General features: G+C 36.7%; 1 protein-coding gene and 1 long non-coding RNA gene across 11 annotated transcripts in view; both read left to right on the top strand.

The window, feature by feature from the left end:
- PIAS1 (protein inhibitor of activated STAT 1) overlaps positions 1 to 27108 on the top strand; it is a 325250-nt gene that overhangs the window by 252194 nt on the left and 45948 nt on the right. For all 10 annotated transcript variants that reach the window (XM_084979204.1, XM_084979209.1, XM_084979202.1 and 7 more), the window contains 4 exons: positions 19096 to 19180; positions 19432 to 19479; positions 22766 to 22856; positions 23497 to 23631. In XM_084979204.1, coding sequence (XP_084835330.1) covers positions 19096 to 19180; positions 19432 to 19479; positions 22766 to 22856; positions 23497 to 23631 — 359 coding nt within the window. The remainder of the gene's footprint in view (positions 1 to 19095; positions 19181 to 19431; positions 19480 to 22765; positions 22857 to 23496; positions 23632 to 27108) is intronic.
- On the top strand, positions 1959 to 7006 carry LOC146406874 (uncharacterized). Its single transcript, XR_014817450.1, has 2 exons — positions 1959 to 2177; positions 2731 to 7006. It is a non-coding gene; the product is annotated as an uncharacterized LOC146406874 (long non-coding RNA).

Consider the following 27108-nt stretch of genomic DNA (forward strand, 5'->3'; position numbering starts at 1 on the left):
TTGGAAAGTAAGGTTCCTGCCTTGCAGCTTGTCAGAATAATAGCAAAATGGTTTGATGATTTAAATGGTTAAAAAATAAAACTAAAGTGATATCAGATATATAGGTTGCATTTAAATAAGTGCATAAATAATGTATTAAACTATATAAAAATATTTAAAAATTGGGGTTAGGAAGGAATTTTCCTTCAGGATAGAAAACATTAAGATTTCATTGTGAGAACTCAGATTTTTTTTTTATTACATTAAGTGACTAAATAAACCAAGGGAAAGTATTTATAATTTATGACCATATTATATATCTTTAATACATAAAAGACTGTTAGAAATAATTTCTCTGTGGTCAGGAGTGCTTAATCCTACCCAGCTATCAGACAGTGTGACCCTAATTTATACACTCTTCACACTTTGCTGAGTGACTGTTTCATTTAATCGTCTCACAATACACGGTTCTGTTACAAACAGCTGTTCTTCCTCTCTCTTTCCCACCATCATAAGTACCTTAAAGACACCCACCTGCAACTTTTCCCGTATGTTATATATCTTCTTCTGTGACTCTGAACGAATTCTTTGATTTCTGGACTAAGGCCAGTCCTTACACGTGTGTATTAGATCCCATTTGCTTGGTTATTCAAGGACGTTGCCTAGTAATTCTTCCTTTTCTCTCCTACATCATCTGTTTTTTGCCTATTTACCAGATCACTCCATTAATACACAATTTTATGCTGACTTCCCCATCTTAAAAAACAAACTACTTTTCTCCAAATTTCCCTCCAACTGTACCCACATTTCCCCATTTTCTTTTCCTTCACCACAAAATTCCTTGCCGGTTTTTGTTTGTTTGTTTGTTTGTTTTGTTTTTTTTCTTTTTGAAAGGGAATTTTTTTCTTTTTTTGTCTTTTTTGTCTTTTTTTTTTGTTGTTGCTGTTGTTGTTGCTATTTCTTGGGCCGCTCCCGCGGCATATGGAGGTTCCCAGGCTAGGAGTTGAATCGGAGCTGTAGCCACCGGCCTACACCAGAGCCACAGCAACGCGGGATCCGAGCCGCGTCTGCAACCTACACCACAGCTCATGGCAACGCTGGATCCTTAACCCACTGAGCAAGGGCAAGGACCGAACCCGCAACCTCATGGTTCTTAGTCGGATTCGTTAACCACTGCGCCACGACGGGAACTCCGGGAATTTATTTTTAATTAATTAATTAGTTAAATTACTCATTGAATTTCATTACATTTGTAGTTGTACAACAATCATTGCCAGGAGTGTTTTGATTCATTCTCTTACCTTCCTTTCTCTCATGAACCCTTTCCAAATAGGTTTTCACTTAACCCATGCCAAAAGAAACTGCTGTTGTCTAGGTCATCAGTGACCATTATGTCACTAAAAGCAATGGTTGGTTCTCAGTTTTGAAGCATCAAAAGAAAATATTAAAAGATGACTGATATAAGTAGAGTGACTCACAACACAAAGCCAATGAGGGTATGAAACGTAGGAGTTCCCATGTGTGGCACAGCAGAAACAAATCCGACTAGGAACCATGAGGTTTTGGGTTCTATCCCTGGCCTCCCTCATTGGGTCAAGGATCTGGCACTGCTGTGAGCTGTGGTATAGGTCGAAGAATCGGCTCAGATCCTGCATTGCTGTGGCACAGACCCACAGCTGTAGCTCTTATTGGACCCCTAACTTGAGAATCTCCATATGCCTCAGGTGTGGCCCTAAAAAGCGCCCTCCCCCCAAAAAAAGAGGAGGGGAGTATGAAAGGAGTCAACTTACAAAGTAGCCAAGAAATCCAAATTTAAGATAAGATGTTTTTCATCTATTGCCCAGTGTTGGCAAGGAACTCTGCAACTCTCATATACCATTTACTTATGCATGTGAATAACATTTCTGGAAGCAATTGGGCAACTTGTACAAAAGCTTTAGAAATGTATATATTTTGTGACCCTTCTATTCCTTTTCTAAGAGTATGTCCTAAGGAAATAAAGATCATACAAGTGTACACCCCCACCCCCGCCACCCAGGGAGAGAGGAAAAAATTCATCAAGACATAGTTTCTAAAAAGAAAATTTGGGAGTTCCCATTGTGGCTCAGTGGTTAATGAATCCGACTAGGAACCATGAGGTTGTGGGTTCAATCCCTGGCCTGGCTCAGTGTTTAATGAATCCGACTAGGAACCATGAGGTTGTGGGTTCAATCCCTGGCCTTGCTCAGTGGGTTAAGGATCCGGCATGGCCGTGAGCTGTGGTGTAGGTCACAGACAGGCTCGGATCTGGCGTTGCTGTGGCTCTGGCATAGGCGTGGCTACAGCTCCTATTCGATCCCTAGCCTGGGAACCTCCATATGCCACTGGAAGCGGCCCTAGAAAAGGCAAAGAGACAAACAGAAAAAAAGAAAAAAATTTGAAAAAAAAAACCTAAATGTCCAACAATGGAAGATTGGTTAAATTAAATTAAATTGCAGCATATCTGTGTAATAGAGTAATACCATGTAGCCACTTAAAATGATGACAGAGATAGGTTTATTTACATGAAAAGATTTATATATACACATACATATATATTTCTTTTTTGGCTTTTTAGGACCACACTAGTGGCATATGGAAGTTCCCAGGCTAAGGGTTGAATTGGAGCCGCAGCTGCAGGCCTACACCACAGCAACAAGGGATCCAGCCCCACCTGCAACCTACACCACAGGTCACTGCAACACCAGATAGAGACCCCACCCACTGAGTGAGGTCAGGGTTTGAACCCACCTCCTCGTGGTTACTAGTTGGATTTGGTTTTTTTTTTGTTTGTTTTTTTAATATATATATATTTTTTATTTTCCCACTGTAGAGCAAGGGGGTCAGGTTATCCTTACATGTATACATTACAATTACATTTTTTCCCCCACCCTTTCTTCTGTTGCAACATGAGTATCTAGACATAGTTCTCAATGCTATTCAGCAGGATCTCCTTGTAAATCTATTCCAAGTTGTGTCTGATAAGCCCAAGCTCCCGATCCCTCCCACTCCCTCCCCGTCCCATCAGGCAGCCACAAGTCTCTTCTCCAAGTCCATGATTTTCTTTTCTGAGGAGATGTTCATTCGTGCTGGATATTAGATTCCAGTTATAAGTGATATCATATGGTATTTGTCTTTGTCTTTCTGGCTCATTTCACTCAGGATGAGATTCTCTAGTTCCATCCATGTTGCTGCAAATGGCATTATGTCATTCTTTTTTTATGGCTGAGTAGTATTCCATTGTGTATATATACCACATCCTCCGAATCCAATCACTCTGTCGATGGACATTTAGGTTGTTTCCATGTCCTGGCTATTGTGAATAGTGCTGCAATGAACATGCGGGTGCATGTGTCTCTTTTAAGTAGAGTTTTGTCCGGATAGATGCCCAAGAGTGGGATTGCTGGGTCATATGGAAGTTCTATGTATAGATTTCTAAGGTATCTCCAAACTGTTCTCCATAGTGGCTGTACCAGTTTACATTCCCACCAACAGTGCAGGAGGGTTCCCTTTTCTCCACAGCCCCTCCAGCACTTGTTATTTGTGGATTTATTAATGATGGCCATTCTGACTGGTGTGAGGTGATATCTCATGGTAGTTTTGATTTGCATTTCTCTTATAATCAGCGATGTTGAGCATTTTTTCATGTGTTTGTTGGCCATCTGTATATCTTCTTTGGAGAAATGTCTATTCAGGTCTTTTGCCTATTTTTCCATTGATTGATTGGCTTTTTTGCTGTTGGGTTGTATAAGTTACTTATATATTCTAGAGATTAAGCCCTTATCAGTTGCATCATTTGAAACTATTTTCTCCCATTCTGTAAGTTGTCTTTTTGTTTTCTTTTGGATTTCCTTTGCTGTGCAAAAGCTTTTCAGTTTGATGAGGTCCCATGGGTTTATTTTTGCTCTAATTTCTATTGCTTTGGGAGACTGACCTGAGAAAATATTCATGATGTTGATGTCAGAGAGTGTTTTGCCTCTGTTTTCTTCTAGGAGTTTGATGGTGTCCTGTCATATATTTAAGTCTTTCAGCCATTTTGAGTTTATTTTTGTGCATGGTGTGAGGGTGTGTTCTAGTTTCATTGCTTTGCATGCAGCTGTCCAGGTTTCCCAGCAATGCTTGCTGAATAGACTTTCTTTTTCCCATTTGATGTTCTTGCCTCCCTTGTCAAAGATTAATTGACCATAGGTGTCAGGGTTTATTTCCGGATTCTCTATTCTGTTCCATTGGTCTGTCTGTCTGTTTTGATACCAGTACCACACTGTTTTGATGACTGTGGCTTTGTAGTAGTTCTTGAAGTCTGGGAGAGTGATGCCTCCTGCTTGGTTTTTGTTTCTCAGGATTGCTTTGGCGATTCTGGGTCTTTTGTTGTTCCATATAAATGTTTGGATTGTTTGTTCTAGTTCTGTGAAAAATGTCCTGGGTAATTTGATAGGGATTGCATTGAATCTGTAGATTGCTTTGGGTAGGATGGCCATTTTCACAATATTGATTTTCCCAATCCAGGAACATGGAATATCTTTCCATTTCTTTACATCTTCTTTGATTTCTTTGATTAAAGTTTTAGAGTTCTCGGCATATAGGTCCTTTACCTCCTTGGTCAGGTGTATTCTGAGGTATTTGATTTTGTGAGGTGCAATTTTAAAAGGTATCGTATTTTTGTATTCCTTTTCTAATGTTTCATTGCTGGTATACAGAAATGCAAAACTGACTTCTGAATGTTAATCTTATATCCTGCCACTTTGCTGAATTTATTAATCAGTTCAAGGAGTTTTGGGGTTGAGTCCTTAGGGTTTTCTATGTATAGTATCATGTCATCTGCATACAGTGACAGTTTGATCTCTTCTCTTCCTATATGGATGCCTTTTATTTCTTTTGTTTGTCTAATTGCTGTGGCTAGGACTTCCAAAACTATGTTGAAGAGCAGTGGTAAGAGTGGGCATCCCTGTCTTGTTCCAGATTTGAGTGAGAAGGCTTTCAGTTTTTCCCCATTGAGGATTATATTTGCTGTGGGTTTATCATAAATGGCTTTGATTATATTCAGGAATGTTCCCTCTATACCCAGTTTGGCGAGGGTCTTGATCATGAATGGATGTTGAACTTTGTCAAATGCTTTTTCTGCGTCTATTGAGATGATCATATGATTTTTGACTTTTTTTTTGTTAATGTGGTGTATGATGCTGATTGATTTGCGTATGTTGAACCATCCTTGTGAACCTGGGATGAACCCAACCTGGTCATGGTGTATAATTTTTTTGGTATGTTGTTGGATTCGGTTGGCTAAGATTTTGTTGAGAATTTTTGCATCTATATTCATCAATACTAGTTGGATTTGTTTCTGCTGTGTCACAGTGGGAACTCAGGCATGAAAAGATTTTTATTATACATTTTTTAGAGAAGTACTTATGTGTGTATTACACTCATTGATGTACATACACATGGAAGAATGTATATATACCAAAGTGTTTTTTAGCTGCTGTCATCAAGTAGCAGGTTTTTTTCTAACTTGGATTGGTTGTATTGCCAACAACAGAAAAAGAAGAAAATGAAAAATGTTTGTAAAAGAAAGAAAACTAACTTCCAATTATAGTCTGTTTCCTTTTTCTACTTTTTACATTTAAACATTGATCATCAGACTGAGTTCAAAGCTGGCTGGCTTGGTTTGACCCAGTCTTGTTTCTTAACTCCCCTGGACTTAAAATAGTCTGATTGCCTGCCAGCTGTGAAAGAATAGATAGGCCAGATAAAATATTTACCATACTTTTAGCTTTAAAGTTAGTCAGGAATCTGTATAGGCTCATTTGATTAATCGATCAGGAGACCAGCTAATATATCTGAGAAATTACAAAGACAAAATAAATAGAACAGGTAGAATTAAACTTCAGAGGAAAAAGATGATAAAAAGTATTGTAAGCTTAGTGAAAATGGATTTGTTAGTAACCTGACATTAGGATATGATAAAATGGAATAAGAGTCTTTTGCAGAGCTGGAGTCCAATAGAATTGCATGTTATGGTATTGCTTCCTGTTTCTTAGTATTGGTAATTTTGTTCTATATGAGTGGAAAAATTCATGTATGGCTTTTGTTTTACCCCAGAGAACTTTAGCCACATTTTATTGTGAAATAATTTGCCACCATGAGAATTAAAATCTAGCGATAGACTATTATAGCTGTATGTTTAATGTGTGTGTGAATTCTGTATAAGATATGTAAAACAAATTATTATAAAAACAGTGCAGGAGTTCCTGTTGTGGTTCAGCGGCTTAAGAATACGACTAGTATACATGAGGATGCAGATTCGATTCCTGGCCTCGATCGATGGGTTAAGGATCCTGCGATCTATGGGTTAAGGATCCTGCGTTGCTGTGAGCTGCAGTGTAGGTCGCAGAGGTAGCTCAGATCTGCTGTTGCTGTGGCCATGGCGTAGGCTAGCAGCTATAGCTCCCATTCAACCCCTAGCCTGGGAACTTCCATATGCTGCAGATGGGATCCTAAAAAAGCAAAAATAAATAAAAAATAGGTAAAGTTTTCTAAAAAAGCAGTACATACTCAATATGAAAATAAAGTTACAATGAAATCAGTTTTTGCTTTTTTGATCTTTCATGCATGTATATATGCACACATATAATTTTACTTATTGCTGTACATATCAAATTTATATCTTTTGCCCTTAACATTTATTTTGACTGTGCTCTCATATCATTATATATTGTTTACTTAAAATACTTCCTGTGTTGGAGTTCCTGTCGTGGCTCAATGGTTAACGAATCCCGACTAGGAACCATGAGGTTGCAGGTTTGATCCCTGGCCCTGCTCAGTGGGTTAAGGATCCGGTGTTGCTGTGAGCTGTGGTGTAGGTCACAGACACAGCTCGGATCCCATGTTGTTGTGGCTCTGGTGCAGGCCAGCACCTACAGCTCCTGTTAGACCCCCCAGCCTAAGAACCTCCATATGCCATGAAAGCGGCCCTAGAAAAGGCAAAAAAGACAAACAAACAAACAAACAAAAACCTTCCTGTGTTAAAGATAGGTAGTCAGAGCAATGTGAATTTGTTGATTTATTGGAGAAAACAAATTTTCTGCAACCTTCTGTTTTAGTGGAAGTTAGCAGCCTAATGATGAAATTATGTAATTCTAGCTGTGTTTTTAAATTTACCCAGGTTTTTGTTTGAATAAACGAAAATGCTTATTAAAGATTTTAACTGACATTTGTAGATAGGTACTTTAGTTTCAGTTTCCTCAAGACAGCAAAAAATATTCTGTAACAGAAAGATTACTATTTTTAGCTTTTCTTTCTGCTGGTGAGGTGGAATAGCGAATATTTTTAGAGCAGTTGAAAGTACAACCACTTATATTAGCTCAGTGTTTCTATCATCAGAATCTCAATAACCTTGTTTATTTCATGTATCTAGGTTTTTCCTTCCAATGTTTTTAGTTTATGTAATATACAACATGATTCTTCTTTCTCTTTTTAGTCTAGTTCATCTTTCTGTGGAACAATATGTTTTAAACAAAGGTGAACTTTTTAAAACCTTAGCTTTCTCTGCCCATCTTAGGTATTTTGAATGATAATTATATTCTGGTTATTATGGGCAATGCTTTTCTTTCTTACAGATGAAACATTAGTAATTAACACTTACGGCGTGGGGGGGTGATTATTGAAAAATCTTCTCCCATGAATACAATAAGCCCTTAATATTCACAAGAGATATCCTCCATGACCTTTGTAGATTTCCTTAATTATGAGTTCTACTAGAACATTTCATTCTTTCTTTCAATTGGACTATAGACTGTATGTGACTGTTTTTACCCTCATTGAGAGCTACTGACAAGTATACAACAATTCAGGCCTCATTGAGAGTCTCAATTATTACCCAGAGGATACTCATATTACATCCTCAAAACAGCTAATATTCTAACTCCCCGCCTAGAAAAATTTCAAATTACTGTACTTGGCAGAACGTTGGAGGCCTTCAAGATTGGCTATAATGATTCAAAACAGCATATTAATGAATTCACAATCTGAGATATTAATATGATTTCCTATTGCAAATGTGAAACAAATATATTTAAGTGTTAAAATCAATAACCATTCATACCTGAATCTCTTACAATCTGGCTTTTGTTCCACATTTTACTGCAACAGGTTCAGCCAAGATCATGTGTGACTTGCTAGTTATTAAATTTAATTCTTAATGAAACTAACCTCTGATCATTTAACACTGTCACTTTGAAATTCTCTCTTCTCTTGGTGTCAGGGACACCATTTCCTCCTGTTTTTCTTTCTGAATTTCTGGCTATTTTTTCCTTGATTGAGCCTTAAATATAGTACAAGTTCCTCAGGGTTCTACTGTTTACTTCCCCTCCCCATCTGCTTTTTTATTTTTGCTTGAGTGTGTGTGTATGTGCAGGCATGCATCATTTTGTTGTAGTTACTAATTTTTAAACAACTTTATCAAAATATCCTTGAGATACCATAAGCTGCATAAATTTGAAATCATCACCACCATAAAAATAATGAACATAACCATCACTCCCCAAAGTTTCCTCATCCCATTAGTAATCCCTCCCTGCTTCCCCCTCCGTTCACACCCAGACCTAGATTAGATGTATTTTCTGTCACTATAGATCACTTTGCATTTTCTAAAATTTTATGTAATGGAATCATGGAGTGTATACTTTTCTTTTTTTTTTTTTTTTTTGAGGAAGGCCAAGATCCCACTTACTTCGCTCAAGATTGTATTCTAAGATCTACCCATATTGTGTGTATTACCAGTTCATTCCTTTTTATTGCTGAGTGGTATTTCATTTTATTTATTTATTTATTTATTTTTTGTCTTTTTGCTATTTCTTGGGCCGCTCCCGCGGCATATGGAGATTCCGAGGCTAGGGGTCCAATCGGAGCTGTAGCCTCCAGCCTACACCAGAGCCACAGCAATGCAGGATCCGAGCCGCGTGTGCAACCTACACCACAGCTCACGGCAACGCCGGATCGTTAACCCACTGATCAAGGCCAGGGACCGAACCCGCAACCTCATGGTTCCTAGTCGGATTCGTCAACCACTGCGCCACGACGGGAACTCCATCATTTTATAGATATAACACTATTTATTCAATTACGCATTGATAGACATTTGAGTGGTTTCCAGTTTGGGGCTGTTGAGAACAAAGCTGCTGTGAAAATTTGGGCTTAAATCTTTGTATGGATATATGTTTATATTTTTCTTGGGTAAATTACTTAGGAATAGAATAAGTGGGTCAAATGATAGATACAGGTTTAACTTTGTAAGCATCTGCCAAATTGTTTAAACTGTTGGGCCATTTTATATTCTCACCTGCAGCGTATGAACTTTGCAGTTGCTCTACATCCCTGTCAACAATACTGTCATTTTAAAGATTTTAGACATTCTAATAGGTGTATATCTCATTTTGTTTTTAATTTTCATTTTCCACAGACTAAGGATGTTGAATATCTTTTAATGTACTTTTTTTGCCATCCATATACTTATCGTCTTTGATGAGGTGTTTGATCAGATCTGCTTGCCCATTTTATTTTATTTTATTTATTTTTTAGGGCCACACTCGTGATATATGGAGGTTCCCAGGCTAGGGGTCCAGTCGGAGCTACAGCTGCCAGCCTACACCACAGCCACAGCAACGCCCCATCTTCAACCCACTGAGGAAGGCCAGGAATCGAACCTGCAACCCCGTGATTCCTAGTCGGATTCGTTTCCACTGTGCCACGACAGGAACTCCAGATAATTTTTTTTGTTTTTCGTTTTTTAGGGCTGCACCCAAGGCATATGGAGGTTTCCAGCTAGGGGTCTAATCGGAGCTATAGCTGCTGGCCTACACCACAGCCAGAGCAATGCCAGATCCGAGCTGCGTCTGCGACCTACACCACAGCTCAGGACAACCCACTGAGAGAGTGGCAGGGATTGAACCCACAACCTCAAGGTTCCTAGTCAGATTCATTTCTGCTGCACCACGACAGGAACTCTGCCCATTTTAAATTGTGTTATGTTGTTTTCTTTTCATGTTAGTGACCTCTAAGTGTTCTTCATATATTCTGGCTACACGTCCTTTAATGGATATGTGATCTGTAAAAAAATTTTTTCCAGTCTGTGGCTTCTCTTTTCATTTTTTTTGTAAAATAGTATCTTCCTAAGAGCATAACTTATTAATTTAGATGAAGTCCAATTCGTCAGTTTTTAAAAAAGGATTGTGCTTTGGGGCCCTATCTGAAGAAATCTTTATCTGACCCAGGATTATAAAGATTTTCTTTTATGAGTTCTTTTAGATGTTTTGTAGCTTTAGGTTTTACATTAAGGCCTATGACAATTATTGTAGTAAGAAATAATATAAATAAAATTTGTCATTTTATTATTAAGTGTATAATTCAGTGCATTAATTACAATCAGGGTGTTGTGCAATGATTACCACTATTTCTGAATTTATATCATCCTAAATAACTTTGTACCCATTTGAGCAGTAACTTCCCATTTCCCCTTCCCTTCAGCCCCTAGGAACCCCTGATCTACTTTGTGTCTCTATGAATTTGCCTATTCTATATCTATAAGTTGACTCATAATATTTGCCCCTTTGTGTCTGCCTTATTTCACTTAGGATAGTGTTTTCAAAGTTCAAACATTTTGTAGCATGTATCAGAACTTCGTTCCTTTTTATTGCTGTATGAGATACCACATTTTGATTACCCTTCATCTGTTGATGGACGCTTGGGTTTCTTTTACCTTTTGGTTATTGTGAATAAAGCTGTTATGAACAATGGCATTGCAGGTATCTGTTTGAGTCCATGCTTTCAGTTCTTTGCAGTAGTATATACCTAGAAATGACATTGCCAAGACTAAATGATAATTCTGTATTTAACTCTTGGAGAAACTGCCAAATTGTTTTCCACAGCATCTGCCCCATTTTAATATTCCCATCCTCAGTGTGTGAAGGGTTCCAATTTCTCCATATCCTCACCAACTCTTATTATTTTCTGGTTTTTTTTGGAGGATTGTTTTTTTTTAATTATAGCCATCGTAGTCAATTTGAAATGGTTTTGGTTTTGTGTATGTGGTTTTGATGTGCATTTTTTATTTTAAAATTTTTTTAGGGCTGCACCCATGGCATATGTAGGTTCCCACGCTAGAGGTCAAATCAAAGTTGTAGGCACTGGCCTATACCACACCCTCAGCCACAGCATCTCAGGATCTGAGCCACATTGCAACCTACACCACAGCTCACAGCAACGCTGGATGCTTAACCCACTGAGCGAGGCCAGGGATTGAACCCGCAACCACATGGTTCCTAGTTGGATTCATTAACCACTGTGCCATGACGGGAGCTCCCTGCTGAGAGTTTTTTGAAATGAGGAATGGATGTTGAATTTTTGTCAGATGCATTTTCTACATCTAGTGAAATGACAACATGATATTTATTTTTTGGTTTGTTAATCTAGTTAGTGACTTGAGTGTTCAACCAACCCTGCATTTTTTAGATAAATCTCTCTGGTTCTGATGTATTATCTTTTCTTTTTAGGGCTGCGCCTGTGGCATATGGAGGTTCCCAGGCTAGGGGTCGAATTGGAACTGGAACTGCTGGCCTACATCACACCACGCCACAGCAACCCAGATCTGAGCCACGTCTTTGACCTACACTACAGCTCATGGCAGTGCCATATCCTTAATCCATTGAGAGAGGCCAGAGCTCGAACCTGTGTCCTCATGGATCCTAGTCAGATTCCTTTCCGCTGCACCACAACAGAAACTCCATATTATCCTTTGTATATATAGTTGGATTTGATTTGCTGAAGTTCTGTTAAAAATGTTTGTGTTTATACTCATAAGAGGTAACAGTTGGTAATTTTCTTTTATTGTCTTTGTCTTGTTTTGGTACTGGAGCAGTATTCTCATAGAAGGAGTTGAGTATTCCCTTTTTATTGGGGGAAGAGTTTGTCTAGAATTCGAATTACTTCTTTTTTAAATGTTTGGTAGAATTATTCAGTTTTTGGAAACAATTTATGTAGAATTGGTACCATTTCTTTCTTAAATATTTGGTAGAATTCCACAGAGAAGACATCTGGGACTAGACTTTTTTTTTTTCAGGAAAGATATTTAACTACAAATTTAAACATTAGGGTATATATAGGGCTATTGGAGTTATCTATTTCTTCGTGAATACACTTTGGTAGTTTTTGATTTTCAAGAAATTTGTCTTCTTTAAATTTTTCTTCTGCTTTTTAGGGCCACACCCACGGCATATGGAGGTTCCAGGCTAGGGGTCTAATCTGAGCTGTAGCTGCCGGCCTACAGCCATAGCCACAGCCACAGCAATGTCAGATCTGAGCCACCAGATCTGAGCCATGTCTGCAACCTACACCACAGCTCACGGCAACGCCGGATCCGTAAGCCACTAAGCGAGGCCAGGGATCGAACCCACAACCGTGTGGTTCCTAGTTGGATTGGTTTCCACTGCGCCACAACAGGAACGCCTTGTCCTTTTTTTCTGAGTTGTCAATTTTTTGGCAGAAAGGTGGTTATGACATTTCCCTGTATGCCCTCATTATTTATAAAATCTGTAGTGATGCCACCTCTTATTCCTTATTCCTATTTGTGTGCTTTTTTCTAATTAGTTTTGCTAGAAGTTTATCAGTTTTATTGATCTTCAAAAAGAAAGTAGCTTCTTGTGTTATTTTTTTCTCTTATGTTTTTGGTTACAGAGTATTCCATTATATGAAAGTTTATTCATTCATTCTGTCAATTGATATTTTGCATAAGAATAATCTTAATGGGAATTATGAGACTAATTTATATGATGAAAATAATAAAATGTTAAGGATAGGAGTAAATGGACACAGGTATGGTACTCCAGGATGGGAAAATTAAAGATGTAATGATATGAAGATGTCAGGTCCAAAATAATTCATGGGTTGGTTGTAATTCTACTCAGAATATTATTGGGCTTTGGGAATCATAGCAAAAGGACCCAGAAGTTCATCTAGATGATACAACATTTGAGTTGATACTAAAGTTCTGAAAAAAGAAGAATGAATGGAGAGACACCTAATAGAAGATATTAAAACATAGTGAAACTATAACAATTAAAAAATAGAGTGCTAGCACCAGAATAAAAGAGGCTAATGAGAAAATAGCCTGGAAATGGAACTTGTTGGATATAAGGATTTAATATATGATAAAGGAAGCACACATATCCATTGGAAAGAAGGATTATTTACAAATAGTGTTGCTATAACTGTAAGCAATTTGGAGAAACAAAAATTTAGATTTTTCTAAATATCACGTACTCAATTTCTAGATGGATTGATAATTACATAGAAATGACAAGCTAAGGAATTGAATTGTATAATGACTGAACCTAAGAAGGGAAACAATAAGAATTTATAAAGGAGTTGGCTGGCAGATTATACTGCATAAAACTTAACTTTTACATCATCCAAAAATATAACCAAAGTGAAAAAATAGACTGGGGGAAGTATTTGTGCCAAATTTCCAAGGGTTAATATTTTTATATATGAAACTCTTGTGCACATATAAAAATGGGCATAGGACAAGATTAGACAACTAAATAGGAAGTTCAAATAGGATTTTTTTTTTTTTTTTGTGGTGGTGGTTTGTCTTTTTTTAGGGCTGCACCCACGGCATATGGAGGTTCCCAGGCTAGGGTCAAATCAGAGCTATGGCTGCTGACCTACGCTACAGCCACAGCAATGCCAGATCCGAGCCACGTCTGCCACCTACATCACAGCTCACAGCAACGTTGGATCCTTAACCCACCAAGCAAGGCCAGGGATTGGACCCACAACCTCATGGTTCCTAGTTGGATTCATTTCTGCTGCACCATGACAGGAACTCCAGGAAAAAAAAAATTCTAAATGCAAATTAAACTACTAAGTAGTTACCCAGATCCACCCCTTAAATTAGCAACAACTCCCATGCAGGCCAGAGTAGGATGCAATTAGTAGATGCATACATTACTAATGGTCTTATATATAGTGTTACAAGCATTTGAAAACCATTCTGGTGATATGTCAAGATTCATTAAAAAGAATTTCCATACTTTTGACCTAGAAACTGACCAGGAAATAGATCCAAAGAAAATAATAATGCCCCCCCCAAGAAAAACAAACATATAAGTTCTTTTCACAGAGGTGTTTCAAATATTGAAAAATTAGAACCTAATGGCTAATCAAGGGAGTAATTATATTTTTCATATACCCCATAGATAGAATACAATGCATTAATTAAAATGTGGTAGTAGAGATTATAAATTTTTTAAAAGCAGGCTTTCAAATTATATATAATTCGATTGGAAAGAAATATGTAAAAATGGCAAGCAATTATGAGAGTATAGTGGGTAATTCTTTTCCTGTTTTCTATGATCTAATATAATGCTAGACTGCGTTAATAGAAGTATAACACCTAGATCAAAGAAGCTTCTATGTTATAAGAAGAGTGTAGGTTTTAGAAATGTATAGATCTGAGTCCCAGTTTTGCTTCTACCTAGTATGAGGCCGTACATAACTTTTGTGAACCTCAATTTCTAAATCTGAAAAAAGAGCATTACCCTTTCTGCCTGATTGTTGTGTGGATTAACAATAGTAGAAGGTAGTTGTTGATAAAAGTATTATTCTAGTCATATCACATCTAGAATAGTACACCAGTCAACATACAAGCAGTCATAAATTTCAGTGACAGACAGCAAAGATATATTTCTCACTTAATGTTACTTATTTAGCTGCAGGTTGGTTGTGCCTCTGCTGTATGGTCTCTTCAATCTAGAATCAAGGCAAACTGGGAAGAAAGATGTTAACCCAAGGATAGTTCTGAAATGTCTGCTTGGAAGTGGTACACTTCCGCTCATATTTCATTGACTAAGGCTAATATCAGGGGCACTGGGTCATAATCCTCCCATGGGGGTGGGCTAGTACAGAGGGCAGCAGATATCTGGAGAAATAGTATATGCTGTGACAGAATGTATTCAGTTCTGGCTTTCACTTTCCAAAAGAGTGATAATCAGGGATATGTCCAGAGGAGAAACATCAGAGGATGGTAAGTAATTCTGAAATCTTCCCTGAAATACAGTGGGAAGAGTCAATGGAGAGAGAGGAGCACATTAATGTTGTCTAACCTGAAGGTTGATTATGACCTGATATATGCTATATGACATCAGTGGGTAGGAGTTTTATAGCATTATATATTTTGATTCAGTGTAGGAGCCTAAGAGAAAGGGAGACAGAAAAGGAAATTGGTGCTTATTTTAAATACCTTACCACATTTATATTTAAAAGTAACCCTAAAAAGATTTTGTCTTTGTGTGTGTCTATGTTTAAATGTTGAAGAAAACAGACTTAGAGTGGTTAAGTACCTAAGGTCATATGGCAGATAAGTGGTAAACTAGTTTGGAATCCAGGTCTATGAGGTCTCATCAGTTCCCACTAAGCTTTGCTTTCCTGTTGTGCTGCAAACCTTCTTCTTCTTCTTCTTTTTTTTTTTTTTTAGAGCTGTACCTGAGGCACCTGGAGGTTCCCAGGCTAGGGGTCTGATCTGAGCTGTAGCTGACGGCCTACGCCGAGCCACATCTTCGACCTGAACCACAGTTCATGGCAATATTGGATCCTTAACCCACTGAGCAAGGCCAGGGATCAAACCTGCATCCTCATGGATACTTGTCAGATTCATTTCTGCTGAGCCACAGCAGGAACTCTTGTAAACCTTCTTAGAATTACATTGTTCATCACCAGTCATCTTCTGCCTGACAAGGTAATGACCACTCTTCTCCCATCTCTAAAAGGATTCAAAGTATAAAGGGAAGAATTGAAAGGAAAGTTGAACTCTATCTAGATCAGTGGTCTTCAGACTGACTGCAAAATAGATCGTTTTATCCCTTAGCAAAATAATTTAGCTTATACTATATATATGCTGTGTGTAGATATTAAACTATTATCCTAATGTATGTTATAAAACATACCAAAAATAGTTAAAAAAAGTTAAGATTTGACATAAAATTTTAGATGTTTTTGTCAATTAGGTTTTATGTGAAATCTCAACTTTTTATAACTTCTGTTTTATAGGTAGATGCTTTTTTCCCATTTATCTCTACAAATTGTCTTTGTACCCACTGAGAAGCATACCCTCAATTGACATTGGAGGTCATTGTTTTAGATGGTTTGTAAGACTCCTTTTTCAGTATGAAGATTCCATAATTCTGTTTGGCCTGAATTTTTCTGAAAGGGATAATGATAACTTAATTCACTTTTAGAAAAGTTTTTAAAATAATCTATTATCTAAGACCAAAATGTAATAAATTCATTGGTATTCATAGCAAATTAAACCTGAAAATCAAATAGCACAAAAGATGCATTTTCAGGTAAACAGTAATAACCCCATGAGCATTCCAATCTACTATATATAAAAGAGGATGTAAAAAGGGGTTCTATTAAGTAATAAACCTGATTTTTGTATGTGGCTCAAGAAACAGCTTCGTTATTTTAGCCATGTCTTCTCTGTCTAAATCTGCCTGTGTGTGTGTGCAAAACTTACTAGGCTTATATATTCTAAAAAGAATCTGAAATTTTGCCTACAGAAAAATTTTAATTTTAGTACTTGGGAAATTATTTTAGCACTGTTTTAGAACAGAGCCAGAACTCTAAATCACACTAAGCCTACTGGACTAAAAATTTTTTTACAGATATCTCCTTTAAGAAGCAAAGGTGTTACTTTCATTGCCTGACAGAGTTTGCTTTTCTACATTCTGGTCCTTGGTCATCTGCCTTTTTTGCCAGGTTGATATTTGATAATTAAAATAACTTTCTGGTTAAGAACTACTTCTTGGCAATAGTGTCTTTTAAGAAAAAATCCTTCCCAGTTGACAGAAAGCAGAAACACCAATATAGACTTTAAAAGATACTCCTATATTGACATGACATTGTAGATCACCAGTGCTCTTTTTCATTTCTTTCTCATAGTGAGACATTTGTAAAGCTTTCTTAGCAAGACATTTGTGTTTGGTGGTTGTTTTGAAGGAAGTGTTGCTTGCCAGTAAAAGATAGCCAAGTTGAGCTACTTTTTCTGCACAGGTTTAAGTGGTCCACAGGCAGGGAGTTCCTTGATAATAACTTTCAGTGATCCATTTGTACTGGAAAAGTACAGTTTAAATAATTTAATGTGGTATTTCTTAATTTTCAGTCTTTGTTTCACACTCTGGATCATTTGGGGGGGATTTTTTAATTAAAGTATAGTTGATTTATAATGTGCTAATTTCTGTTCTACAGCAAAGTGACTTAGTTATACACATATATGCATTCTTTTTTTAAAATATTCCTTTCCATGAATGTAGTTCTCTGTGCTATGCAATAGACCTTGTTGTTTATTCTCTCCATGTATAATAGTTTACATCTGCCAACCCCAAACTCCCACTCCATCCTACCCTCTTGGCACCCACAAGTATGTTCTCCTTGTCCATGAGTCTTTTTGTTTTGTAGATGAGTTCATTTGTGTTGTATTTTAGATTTCACATATAATTGATATCATACGGTATTTGTCTTTCTCTTTCTCTTATTTCACTTAGTATAATAACCTCTAGGTCCCTCCTTGTTGCTGCAAATGGTATTTTTTTCATTCTTTTTTATGGCGGAGTAGTATTCTATTGTATATATGTACCACATCTTCTTAATCCATTCATCTGTCAATGGACATTTAGGTTGTTTCCAAGTCTTGGCTATTGTGAATGAACAAGGAACATTGCATGAACTGCAGTGAACATTGGCATGCACGTATCCCTTTGAATCATTGCTTTGTCCAGGTGTATGTCCACAAGTGGGATTGCTATATCATGTGGTAATTACGTTTTTATTTCTCTGAGGAAGCTCCATACAGTTTTCCATAGTGGCTATACCAATTTACATTCCACCAATACTGTGGGAGTGTTCTTTATTCTCCAGAGCCTCTTCAGCATTTGTTATTTGTAGACTTTTTAATGATGGTCCATCTGACCAAAGTGAGGTAATACCTCATTGTAGTTTTTATTTGTATTTCTCTAATAGTTAGTGATGTTGAACATCTTTTCATATGCCTGCTGGCTTAATTTTCAGTCTTTTCTTCGTTTGGCAAACAGTTATTCAGTGCTTCTTTGTGCCAAGCACTAAAGAAACACCAGTGAACAAGAGGGATATTGACCACTGATTTTTTAAGATATATATAATGTGTATTAAAAGCCAATAGATCCAATAATTTTTTTTAAAGCCAATAGAACTATTGTTACTACTCACAACATCATTTTGTAGGAATCCCAGATCTATACTGACCTGTATTTTCCTGCCTCTTGCTTTTTTCTCTCTCCCTATCTCCACATTCCTCCTTCCCTTCTCTTTTTCTTAAAACTTTTCCCTCATTTGAGATAGTGACCACAGGCAAATTTTAAAGTCAAGCCATCTAAGCACTGGAGAAACTGTAAATGATATTTATTATGTAAAATTTGCATGGTATAGTTAGATGGGAGATGATAAAATTCTTAATTTACCTTAAAAATCAAATGTCATCTCATCTGTGCAGATCCTCCTACTATTAAGTAAAATTCACATCATGTTTTTATATGTGTGCTTTTTATTTTTACTTTTTTTTTTGTTTGTTTGTTTGTTTTGTTTGTTTGTTTGTCTTTTTGTCTTTTTGTCTTTTCTAGGGCCGCACCTCCAGCATATGGAGGTTCCCAGGCTAGAGGTCGAATCAGAGCTGTAGCCACCAGCCTACACACAGCTCACGGCAATGCCGGATCCTTAACCCACTGAGTGAGGGCAGGGATCAAACCCACAACCTCATGGTTCCTAGTCAGTTTCACTAACCACTGAGCCATGACAGGAGCTCCACAAGTGTGCTTTTTAGGTGCAAACATTTATATGATTAAATATTGGCACATTTCTTATTTTTCAGTGCCTTGTTATCTAAACTCTAGAATCTGTCCTAGTTAATTAAAGGCATGTGAATGGTTGGGGTTTTGGTTTTGGTTTGGGTTTTTTGCTGTTGTGTTTTCTGTTGATGAATTTGAAGGTAATTAAAAGTGTAATTATTTTCTTCTTTAGCATCAGACAACAGTCAGCGCTTTCGAGAAACCTGTTTTGCATTTGCCTTGACACCACAACAAGTGCAGCAAATCAGTAGTTCCATGTAAGTTGTCAAGTGTAACTTGAAGTTTGACCTTTGAATCCAGTTTTGTCTATAATAAGTGACTTTTTAAAACAGTGTATTGGGTATTAGTGTCATGCAAATATTAATATTATGTTACTATTATAGTGTTAGTTACCTTAAGAACAGTATCTCTGATAAATTTGAAATAGTTTCTGGAGTAACAGTGTCTTTGAATCAGCTTTCATGTGCTATCTTTAAAATAATTGTAGTTCTTACTCTGTCTTTTCTAGGGATATTTCTGGGACCAAATGTGACTTCACAGTGCAGGTCCAGTTAAGGTATAGTGTTGACTACAGGATATATATCCAAAGTTTAAAAGCTAACATTTCTTAAAAGATTTTTTTTTTTAACCTACCTAATTTTCAATAAGTATATTGAAAGTATTGGGTTTAGGCATTTGGGTGAGGGAAAACCTTTTCCTGTTATGAAATACCCTAATTATTATCCAATTTAGATTTTTATATTGCAGGTCATGTACCATATACTTAACCACATTCTTGATTTTTGTTGCCCTTGGTTGGTTTAGAAGCTCCAGCTAATGATATGTTTAAATATAGTGATCAGCTCTTCAGAAGTACCAAGTTTTATGAAAGCAAAGATCTTAACTGCATGAGTGGCAAACTACTGTACTATAGATAAGAAACTAGTACTTGAGTTAAGTTTACAGTGTCTTATGGATTAGCAAGAGCTAAAATAGCCTAATTTGCTTTGGTCTGTATTTTAAATAATTGATTTAAGTACTCTCTAATTTAGATTCCATGTGAGACATCTCTTCATAGTTTTGCAAAGACAAAAGGAAAATTTTCCAAGATGGTACTGCCCCATATTATTTCCTTTCTTAGCCCATTTCTTCTAAGAATATCTAAGAAATCTTTTATGTTAATATGTCTGTTTCTCTTGCTTATGTAAATCATCTTATGCTGTTCTTTTTACTCAGTGACTATCCTTGTGTAAACCTAAGTGCCCCACACTGTTCTTGTTACAGTAGTTGTTTTCCTCAACAAGCTGTTTTCCCCATATAGTGGGAAGGATCAAACAGATGGCCCAGTCTCAGTAATCAGATACTAAGTGGTATGTACAGATTATAAATACACTAGGAGATCAGGAAAGAGATTAAAGCACCAGCTCAGTGCCTCTGTGTAAAGCTCTGATGTAGGCTTTAAAATAGTGTGATGAAAACTGAGAAAGCAGAGGAGAGATTGCTTTGGGTCTTGGTTTTAGAAGGCACCAATAAAGGTGTTTCTATGTAAAAGGTACTTTACTCTGTCAGGGAAGACTATGATAATGACTGAATAAATGAAAGGACTAGAATCCTGGGAGCATATAACTACCTGCTATCCTAATCATAAGTCTTTTTCTAAAACATGAAAACAATTTGGTTAGAATTAGATATTTTCTCTATTAGATTTCTAATCTATTTTTATTTAATCTGTTTTCTCTCCCCACTCCCATGAACTCCTATATAGAAACTTTCTGCTCTTGTTCCCCTTTTTAAAAATCCTTTTTTCTCTTTGGTTTATTAGGGTGGTTTTGATTTTCACTTTTTGTTTAATCGAAAGTCAACTCGTCATATACATTATTCTTCTTCTGTAGGTTCAGGCAGCCAGGTCCATTTTTAAAATTTATCACTGCATTGGCATAATTGATTTAAAACTTTATGAGAGTTCCCATTGTGGCTTAGCAGCTTAAGGACTCGACACTGTCTTTGTGAGGATGCAGATTCAGTCCCAGACCTCGCTCAGTGTGGTTAAGGATGTGGTGTTGCTGCAAGCTATGGCGTAGCTCATAGATGCAGCTCAAACCCACTGTTGCCATGACTATGGTGTGGACAACAGCTGCAGCTCCACTGACCCCTAGCCTGAGACTTCCATGTGCTGTAGGTGCGGCCATTTAAAAACAACAACAACAACAAAAACCCAAAACTATGGCAGTCTCTTACTGTTGCACTGTAAAGAACTGGTCTGTAATAGAAGGTTTTGCTAGGGCTAGAGGTGATCCTATGAGCTTTGACATCTCTTTGCTAAGTACATTTTGAGGAAATCTTTTTAGATTAGTAAATCTCAACCTTTATATGGATCTTTAATCCCTTTGAAAATCTGATGGAGTATAGGTTGTTCCTCCTTAAAGATGATATACGTAGGTACCCATTAAATTTTACATAGCAAATTGTCCCATTTTGTGGACCTTCCCACACAGATTCCATGGCTGACAGATCAAGATGTTGAGAGAAGATGTTTGTACATGGTGACTTTCACAGAATTCAGAGATAGTATTGTTCTTAACATGTAACTCAAAGCTGCTGTGAACATTCTGTAAAGGTGGAATAATCCTCAGATTTATGTTAGTAATAAGGATGTAATTATTGAGTTGCAGGTTTGGTCCCTGGCCTTGCTCAGTGGGTTAAGGATCTGGTGTTGCTATGAGCTGTGGTGTAGGTTGCAGACACGGCTCTGATCCCACGTTGCTGTGGCTCTGGCGTAGGCCAATGGCTACAGCTCTGATTGGTAGGGCCTGGGAACCTCCATGTGCCATGGGAGCAGCTCAAGAAAATGCAAAAAAGACCAAAAAAAAAAAAAAAGTTGTTTTAAATAGCAGTTAGTAATTTATTTCTTGATCTATGAGTAGAATGAAAATTTACAAATTATTTGGCTGTCCTTGGTTTTCCCAAAAGCTCAAGCATTTAATTTAGAAATAAATGTTTTCATAAGTTTCTTTTTTCTTTTTGCCATTTCTTGGGCCGCTTCCACAGCATATGGAGGTTCCCAGGCTAGGGGTCGAATCAGAGCTGTAGCTGCCGGACTACCCCACAGCCACAGCAATGCCGGACCCAAGCCACGTCTGCGACCTACACCATGGTTCATGGCAACACTGGATCCTTAACCCACTGAGCAAGGCCAGGGATCGAACCCACAACCTCATGGTTCCTAGTCGGATTCCTTAACCACTGAGCCATGACAGGAACTCCTTCAGGAGTTTCTAAAATAGTATTCTAAATACATGTGGATATAATACAAATAATGTTATTGTTCAGTATCTTCAGTTTGCAGGGTATAATGGAGTATCTGGGTTTAGTGAAAAGAATTTGATCCTATAGGTGGTCTTTAGCATTTTCAGCTCAGAACCAGAAAAAAAATGCTTCATAGACAAATAAATTTGAGATGCGCCAAATATTTCCCTATTAAAAAGTTATAGTGCTTATTAGCCCCACTCTAGGAAGTTCTATATTAAGGAAACTTGATTTTTTGATTCAGAATTTCTTAAATTTATTCATAGAGCGCCTCCCCTTCCTCCCTTAAAAAAAAACAGGCTTAAATAAATGATTGGAAATATTATAAACTACTTGGTAGTTGTGACTACTGAAACTCTACAGTGACAGAATTATTTATTTTGAACCTGTTCAAAAATGTTTTTTCATCTTGCGAAATGTCTAGTTTTAATAGGTTTTTTTTTGTTTATTTGTTAATAAGTTTGTCCATCTCTAGATTAGCTATGGAACTGATAGCTCAAAAATATTAATAAGGCCATCTTTTAATAATGAAAATTAAACTTACCTTTATTGTTTAGGTTTTGTTTATCAGAAACCAGTTGTCCACAAGAAGATCACTTCCCACCCAATCTTTGTGTGAAAGTGAATACAAAACCTTGCAGCCTTCCAGTAAGTCCTAAAAGCTGTTTTTTAACTGCATTGACAGCATAGCTAGCAAATGTCATCACAGCTGTTGTTAATCATAGTTTTTCATTAAGAAAAACCTCTTTAGATATATATTCATGTGACTAAGTGAAACACTTGTATAATTAACAGCTGTGACATTAGCTATAGAGATAAAGTCTAGGACTTGGAGTTGGATGTGGTAGCTTTAGTGTTGTACTGAATTTTGGGAAGAAGAGATTATTTCAACAAAACCTCGGACATATTTGTGTGAATCTGGAAGCTTGTGGTAAAATAGAGATTTGAAGAATGCTGTGCCTTTAACAGAGGAATGGGGGTTGCTATTATTCATCTTTAAAATCGTTTTTAAATACTTACTCAACTCTTTTATGAATTCAGCTGGATTCTTAAATTTTAGAGAATTTTCAGTTCTATTGCCAATATTTTTCTCAGGCTTACTGTAAAGAAGCTATAGAGTTGTTTAGGGAAACATACAGGTAACTCTTCTAAATATTTACTTAGCTACTTTTAAATGAAAATACTCATATTTTCTAATATGTAGCTTGTAGGATTTTTTTTTTTAAGGAATGGAAGTTGAAATGACTGTGGAAATATTAAGTAAAAATAAATTGTATCTCATCCTTAGGGTTATCTTCCACCTACTAAAAATGGTGTGGAACCAAAGCGACCCAGCCGACCAATTAATATCACCTCACTTGTCCGATTGTCCACAACTGTACCAAACACCATTGTTGTTTCATGGACTGCAGAAATTGGGAGAGTAAGTAAATTTTTATTTCTATCAGATTTTTGTATTATAAGGAAGGGTTAATCTCCAGGGCTACCTGAACTTTATAAAGAAGTGATATTATAAAATGAGTTACAAAAGGATTTATTTTTGTCTCATAATGAATTTTCAAAATTTCTCTTTAAAAAAAAATGGGATCTTGGAGTTCCCCTCATGGCTCAGTGGTAACTAACCCAACGAGGATCCATGAGGATGCAGGTCCCATCCCTGGCCTTGCTCAGTGAGTTAAGGATCTGGCATTGCCGTGAGCTTTGGTGTAGGTCATAGACGTGGCTCAGATCTGGCATTGCTGTGGCTGTGGTGTAGGCCAGCAGCTGCAATTCCAATTCAACTCCCAGCCTGGGAACTTCCATGTGCCGCACCTGCTGCCCTGAAAAGACACACACATACACAAAAGGGATCTAAAAAAGGTATCTGGCAGTATCCAGTATTTTATAACCTGATAACTCAGTCATTTTCATAAACACCATCCTATGTCATTTTGTATTCATCTGTATGATTTTTAAATGGCTACATCATATTACAATATGAGTATCCGTAATTTAGCCTATTACCTAATGTTAACATTTATTTGGTTGATTCATTAATATTTCAAAGGACATTTTGAAGACTATCCTAGTAGTTAGAACTTTGCATACATACATGTTAATTTCCTTACAGCGAATACCCAGAAGTTGAATTGCTGCGTCAGAGTATGCAGAATTTAAAGAAATTTTGTGTACATTGGCAGATTGCCTTACCAGAAAATGTTGTACAAATTTATTCTCTGACTTTCAGTGTTTATTCACATGCCTGTTGACTGATAACACTGAGTTTTATTTTCTTTAACATCTCTACTAATTTTAATAGGTAAATAATGGTACCACATTGCTTTAATTATTACTCCTTTTATTATTACTGAGATTGAACATATTTGTGTTTGTGATTATTTACATTTTTAAATTATATCAATGTCTATTTCTCTAGTGCTGCTTTTAATTCTTATTGATTTATGAGTTCTTTATATATTGGTTTAACCCTCTTTCACATGTTACAAACTTGTTTCTAATTTGTTACCTCTTATTTTTATTTATATGATTATTTAATGTGTAGAAGGTTTAAATTATTATGGAGCCAAATCTTACTCAGTTTTGTTTCTCTGTAGTCTTTCCTCTCAACCCCCATCATGCTTAGGCAATCTGCCCTTCTCAGTCTTACATAAATATTTGTTTATATTTTTGTCTCTACTTTTCAGTTTTCTTATTTTACCTTTACATATTTAATCCATTGTAAATTTGTGTGTGGTAGGAAATAAAAATGTATTTTAATATTTCAAATAGCTAGTTCTAACACCATTAACTAAATAGATGCCAATTCAGAAACTACCATTAATATATATTTGATTTTCATTTATCTTAGGTACGTTTCAGAACTTTTTTATATTGTTTCTTAGCCTAGCATTCTTTTGCTGGCACAGTTTCAGAATGGTTTTCATTATTACAGTTTTTGATACGAGCTCATGTTATGTTCACTAACTCATAAGTACTATAGAGGAAAGGTATATGGTGGTTTTAAAGCATATTAAAGGACACTTTGAACCAGAGAAAGGTCAGGCAGGGTTTCCCTGAGGAAGTAATGACTGAGCTAGGAGCTGAGAGAAGGGTGGAAGGAATCAGTTAGGTGAAGTTCAGAGGAAAACAACCTTCAGAATAACCCACTGGCAGGAGTGAGCCTAGTTCTTTTTAAGAAAATGAAAGGGAACAAGTATGGGCTACAGCACATAGATTGGGGAAGAGCAGTATACAAGATGAGGCTAGTAGAGGGGTAAAAAAGGGCCAAACCATGCAGGCCCTTTGAGGTAATAATGTTAAGGATATATCTCTTTTTAAGCAAAAAGTTTATACGGCTATATTTCTCTTTAGCAAAGGCTACTCTTCAGAGTAATGAACAGCTTGAATGGAGGCCAAAATCCTGCAGAGAATTTACCTCTTACAATTGCTGAAGTATTAATGAGAGAAACAGTATATTAAAGTGGTGGCATTGAGGATGGAGGTCAGTAGGTAGATCTGTAGGACTAAGTGATAGATCAGAAGCAGGGCCTAAGAGAAAGGGAGAGATCAAGGATGACTCCTTGGTTTCTGGCTTGAGGGACAAAGTAAATGATGATATTGCTAACAAAGAGTAAACACTAAAAAAGGACTGAAATCAGGTGTGTTTTTGCTTTGCTTTGAAGGATGGAATATTAGAGGACTACATGAAGACAATCATGAGTTCAGTTTTGAAGTTTTTGAGTTAGAGATGCCTTGAGACATTCTGAATAGACAGTTAGGTTATCCAGGTTCAGAGGATAAGTTTAGGCTAGAGGAAAAAAATGTGAGCCATCTGCATATTGGTGGTTATTGGAGCCATAAAAGCAGGCTGACATTGTTTATAGAGAAAATATATTGAGTAGGGGAAAAAAGAGTGTTGAAGACTTATTCTTGAGGAACTATAACATTTAATACTGAATAGAAGGGAATGAACCTGCAGAGGACATGGGGAAGTAGTACTGGAGAGGTGGGGCAGAATGGAGGGTGGGTATGAGAATCCAGGGAAAGAGTTTCAAAAAAGGAGATGGTAAGCAATATTGAACAGATGTTGAAAAGTCAAGTATGTTGAAGCCTAAAAAAATACTTTTTGAGTTAGAAACTGAAGGTGACTTTAGCATGAGCTGTTTTGATGTCTGATGGGAGGAGAAGCCAGATTGTGACTAGGTGGAGGTGAGGCAGTAGAGTTAGTTGTAGATGTGTGGCTTTGCAAAGAGGTAAGTGTGAGCTGGAGGGAAATGTGAGATGAAAGTTGTTTGCTTTCATGGGAGAGTCTTAAATGTGTTGTCATCATCATCATAAAAGATGATGGCAGGTATCTTCTTCAGAGGAAGAGATAAAATATATACAAGAGAGAGAAAGGATAATCAATAGTTAATTGCATAGTAACTCACTATAGTTAGGAGGACTTCTTTATTAAATGGAAAAAAAAAAAGGACTGGATGAGTGAGTATGATTGGTACTGGAGAGATGAGTAAACTTTGATCTGCTGACTTCTCTTATGTCTGTGAGATAGGAAGTGAGATAAGTCTGCTATGAGTGAGAGAAGAAATGGGACCTCGAGGAAAGTGGAAATATTGGGAAAGTAATTACTGGGAGTAAGACATGTTCCCCCTGCATTATTTCCCCAAATCTTTCTGGGAATGTGAATGAGATTGCTTTTAAATTTGTATATCAACCTAGGATTAATTTATTTACAATATTTAATGTTCTTATTCCATGAATTGTATGTTTCTCCATTTATTAAAATCCTCTTTTATGTTCCTTAGTAATTTAATAGGTTTCTTCTTATAAATCTTTTTTATTGATTCCTCTTGTTTATTTTTATTACTGCTATTATAAATCTTTTTTCTATTACATTTTATGAAAAATATATTTATTGTTT

The sequence above is a fragment of the Sus scrofa genome, chromosome 1 (genome assembly GCF_054392235.1).
Source record: "Sus scrofa isolate SSC_HxYL_T2T_F1_AM1 chromosome 1, Sscrofa_HxYL_maternal_Yorkshire_Landrace_v2.0, whole genome shotgun sequence".
In the NCBI taxonomy this organism is placed as follows: Eukaryota; Metazoa; Chordata; class Mammalia; order Artiodactyla; family Suidae; genus Sus; species Sus scrofa.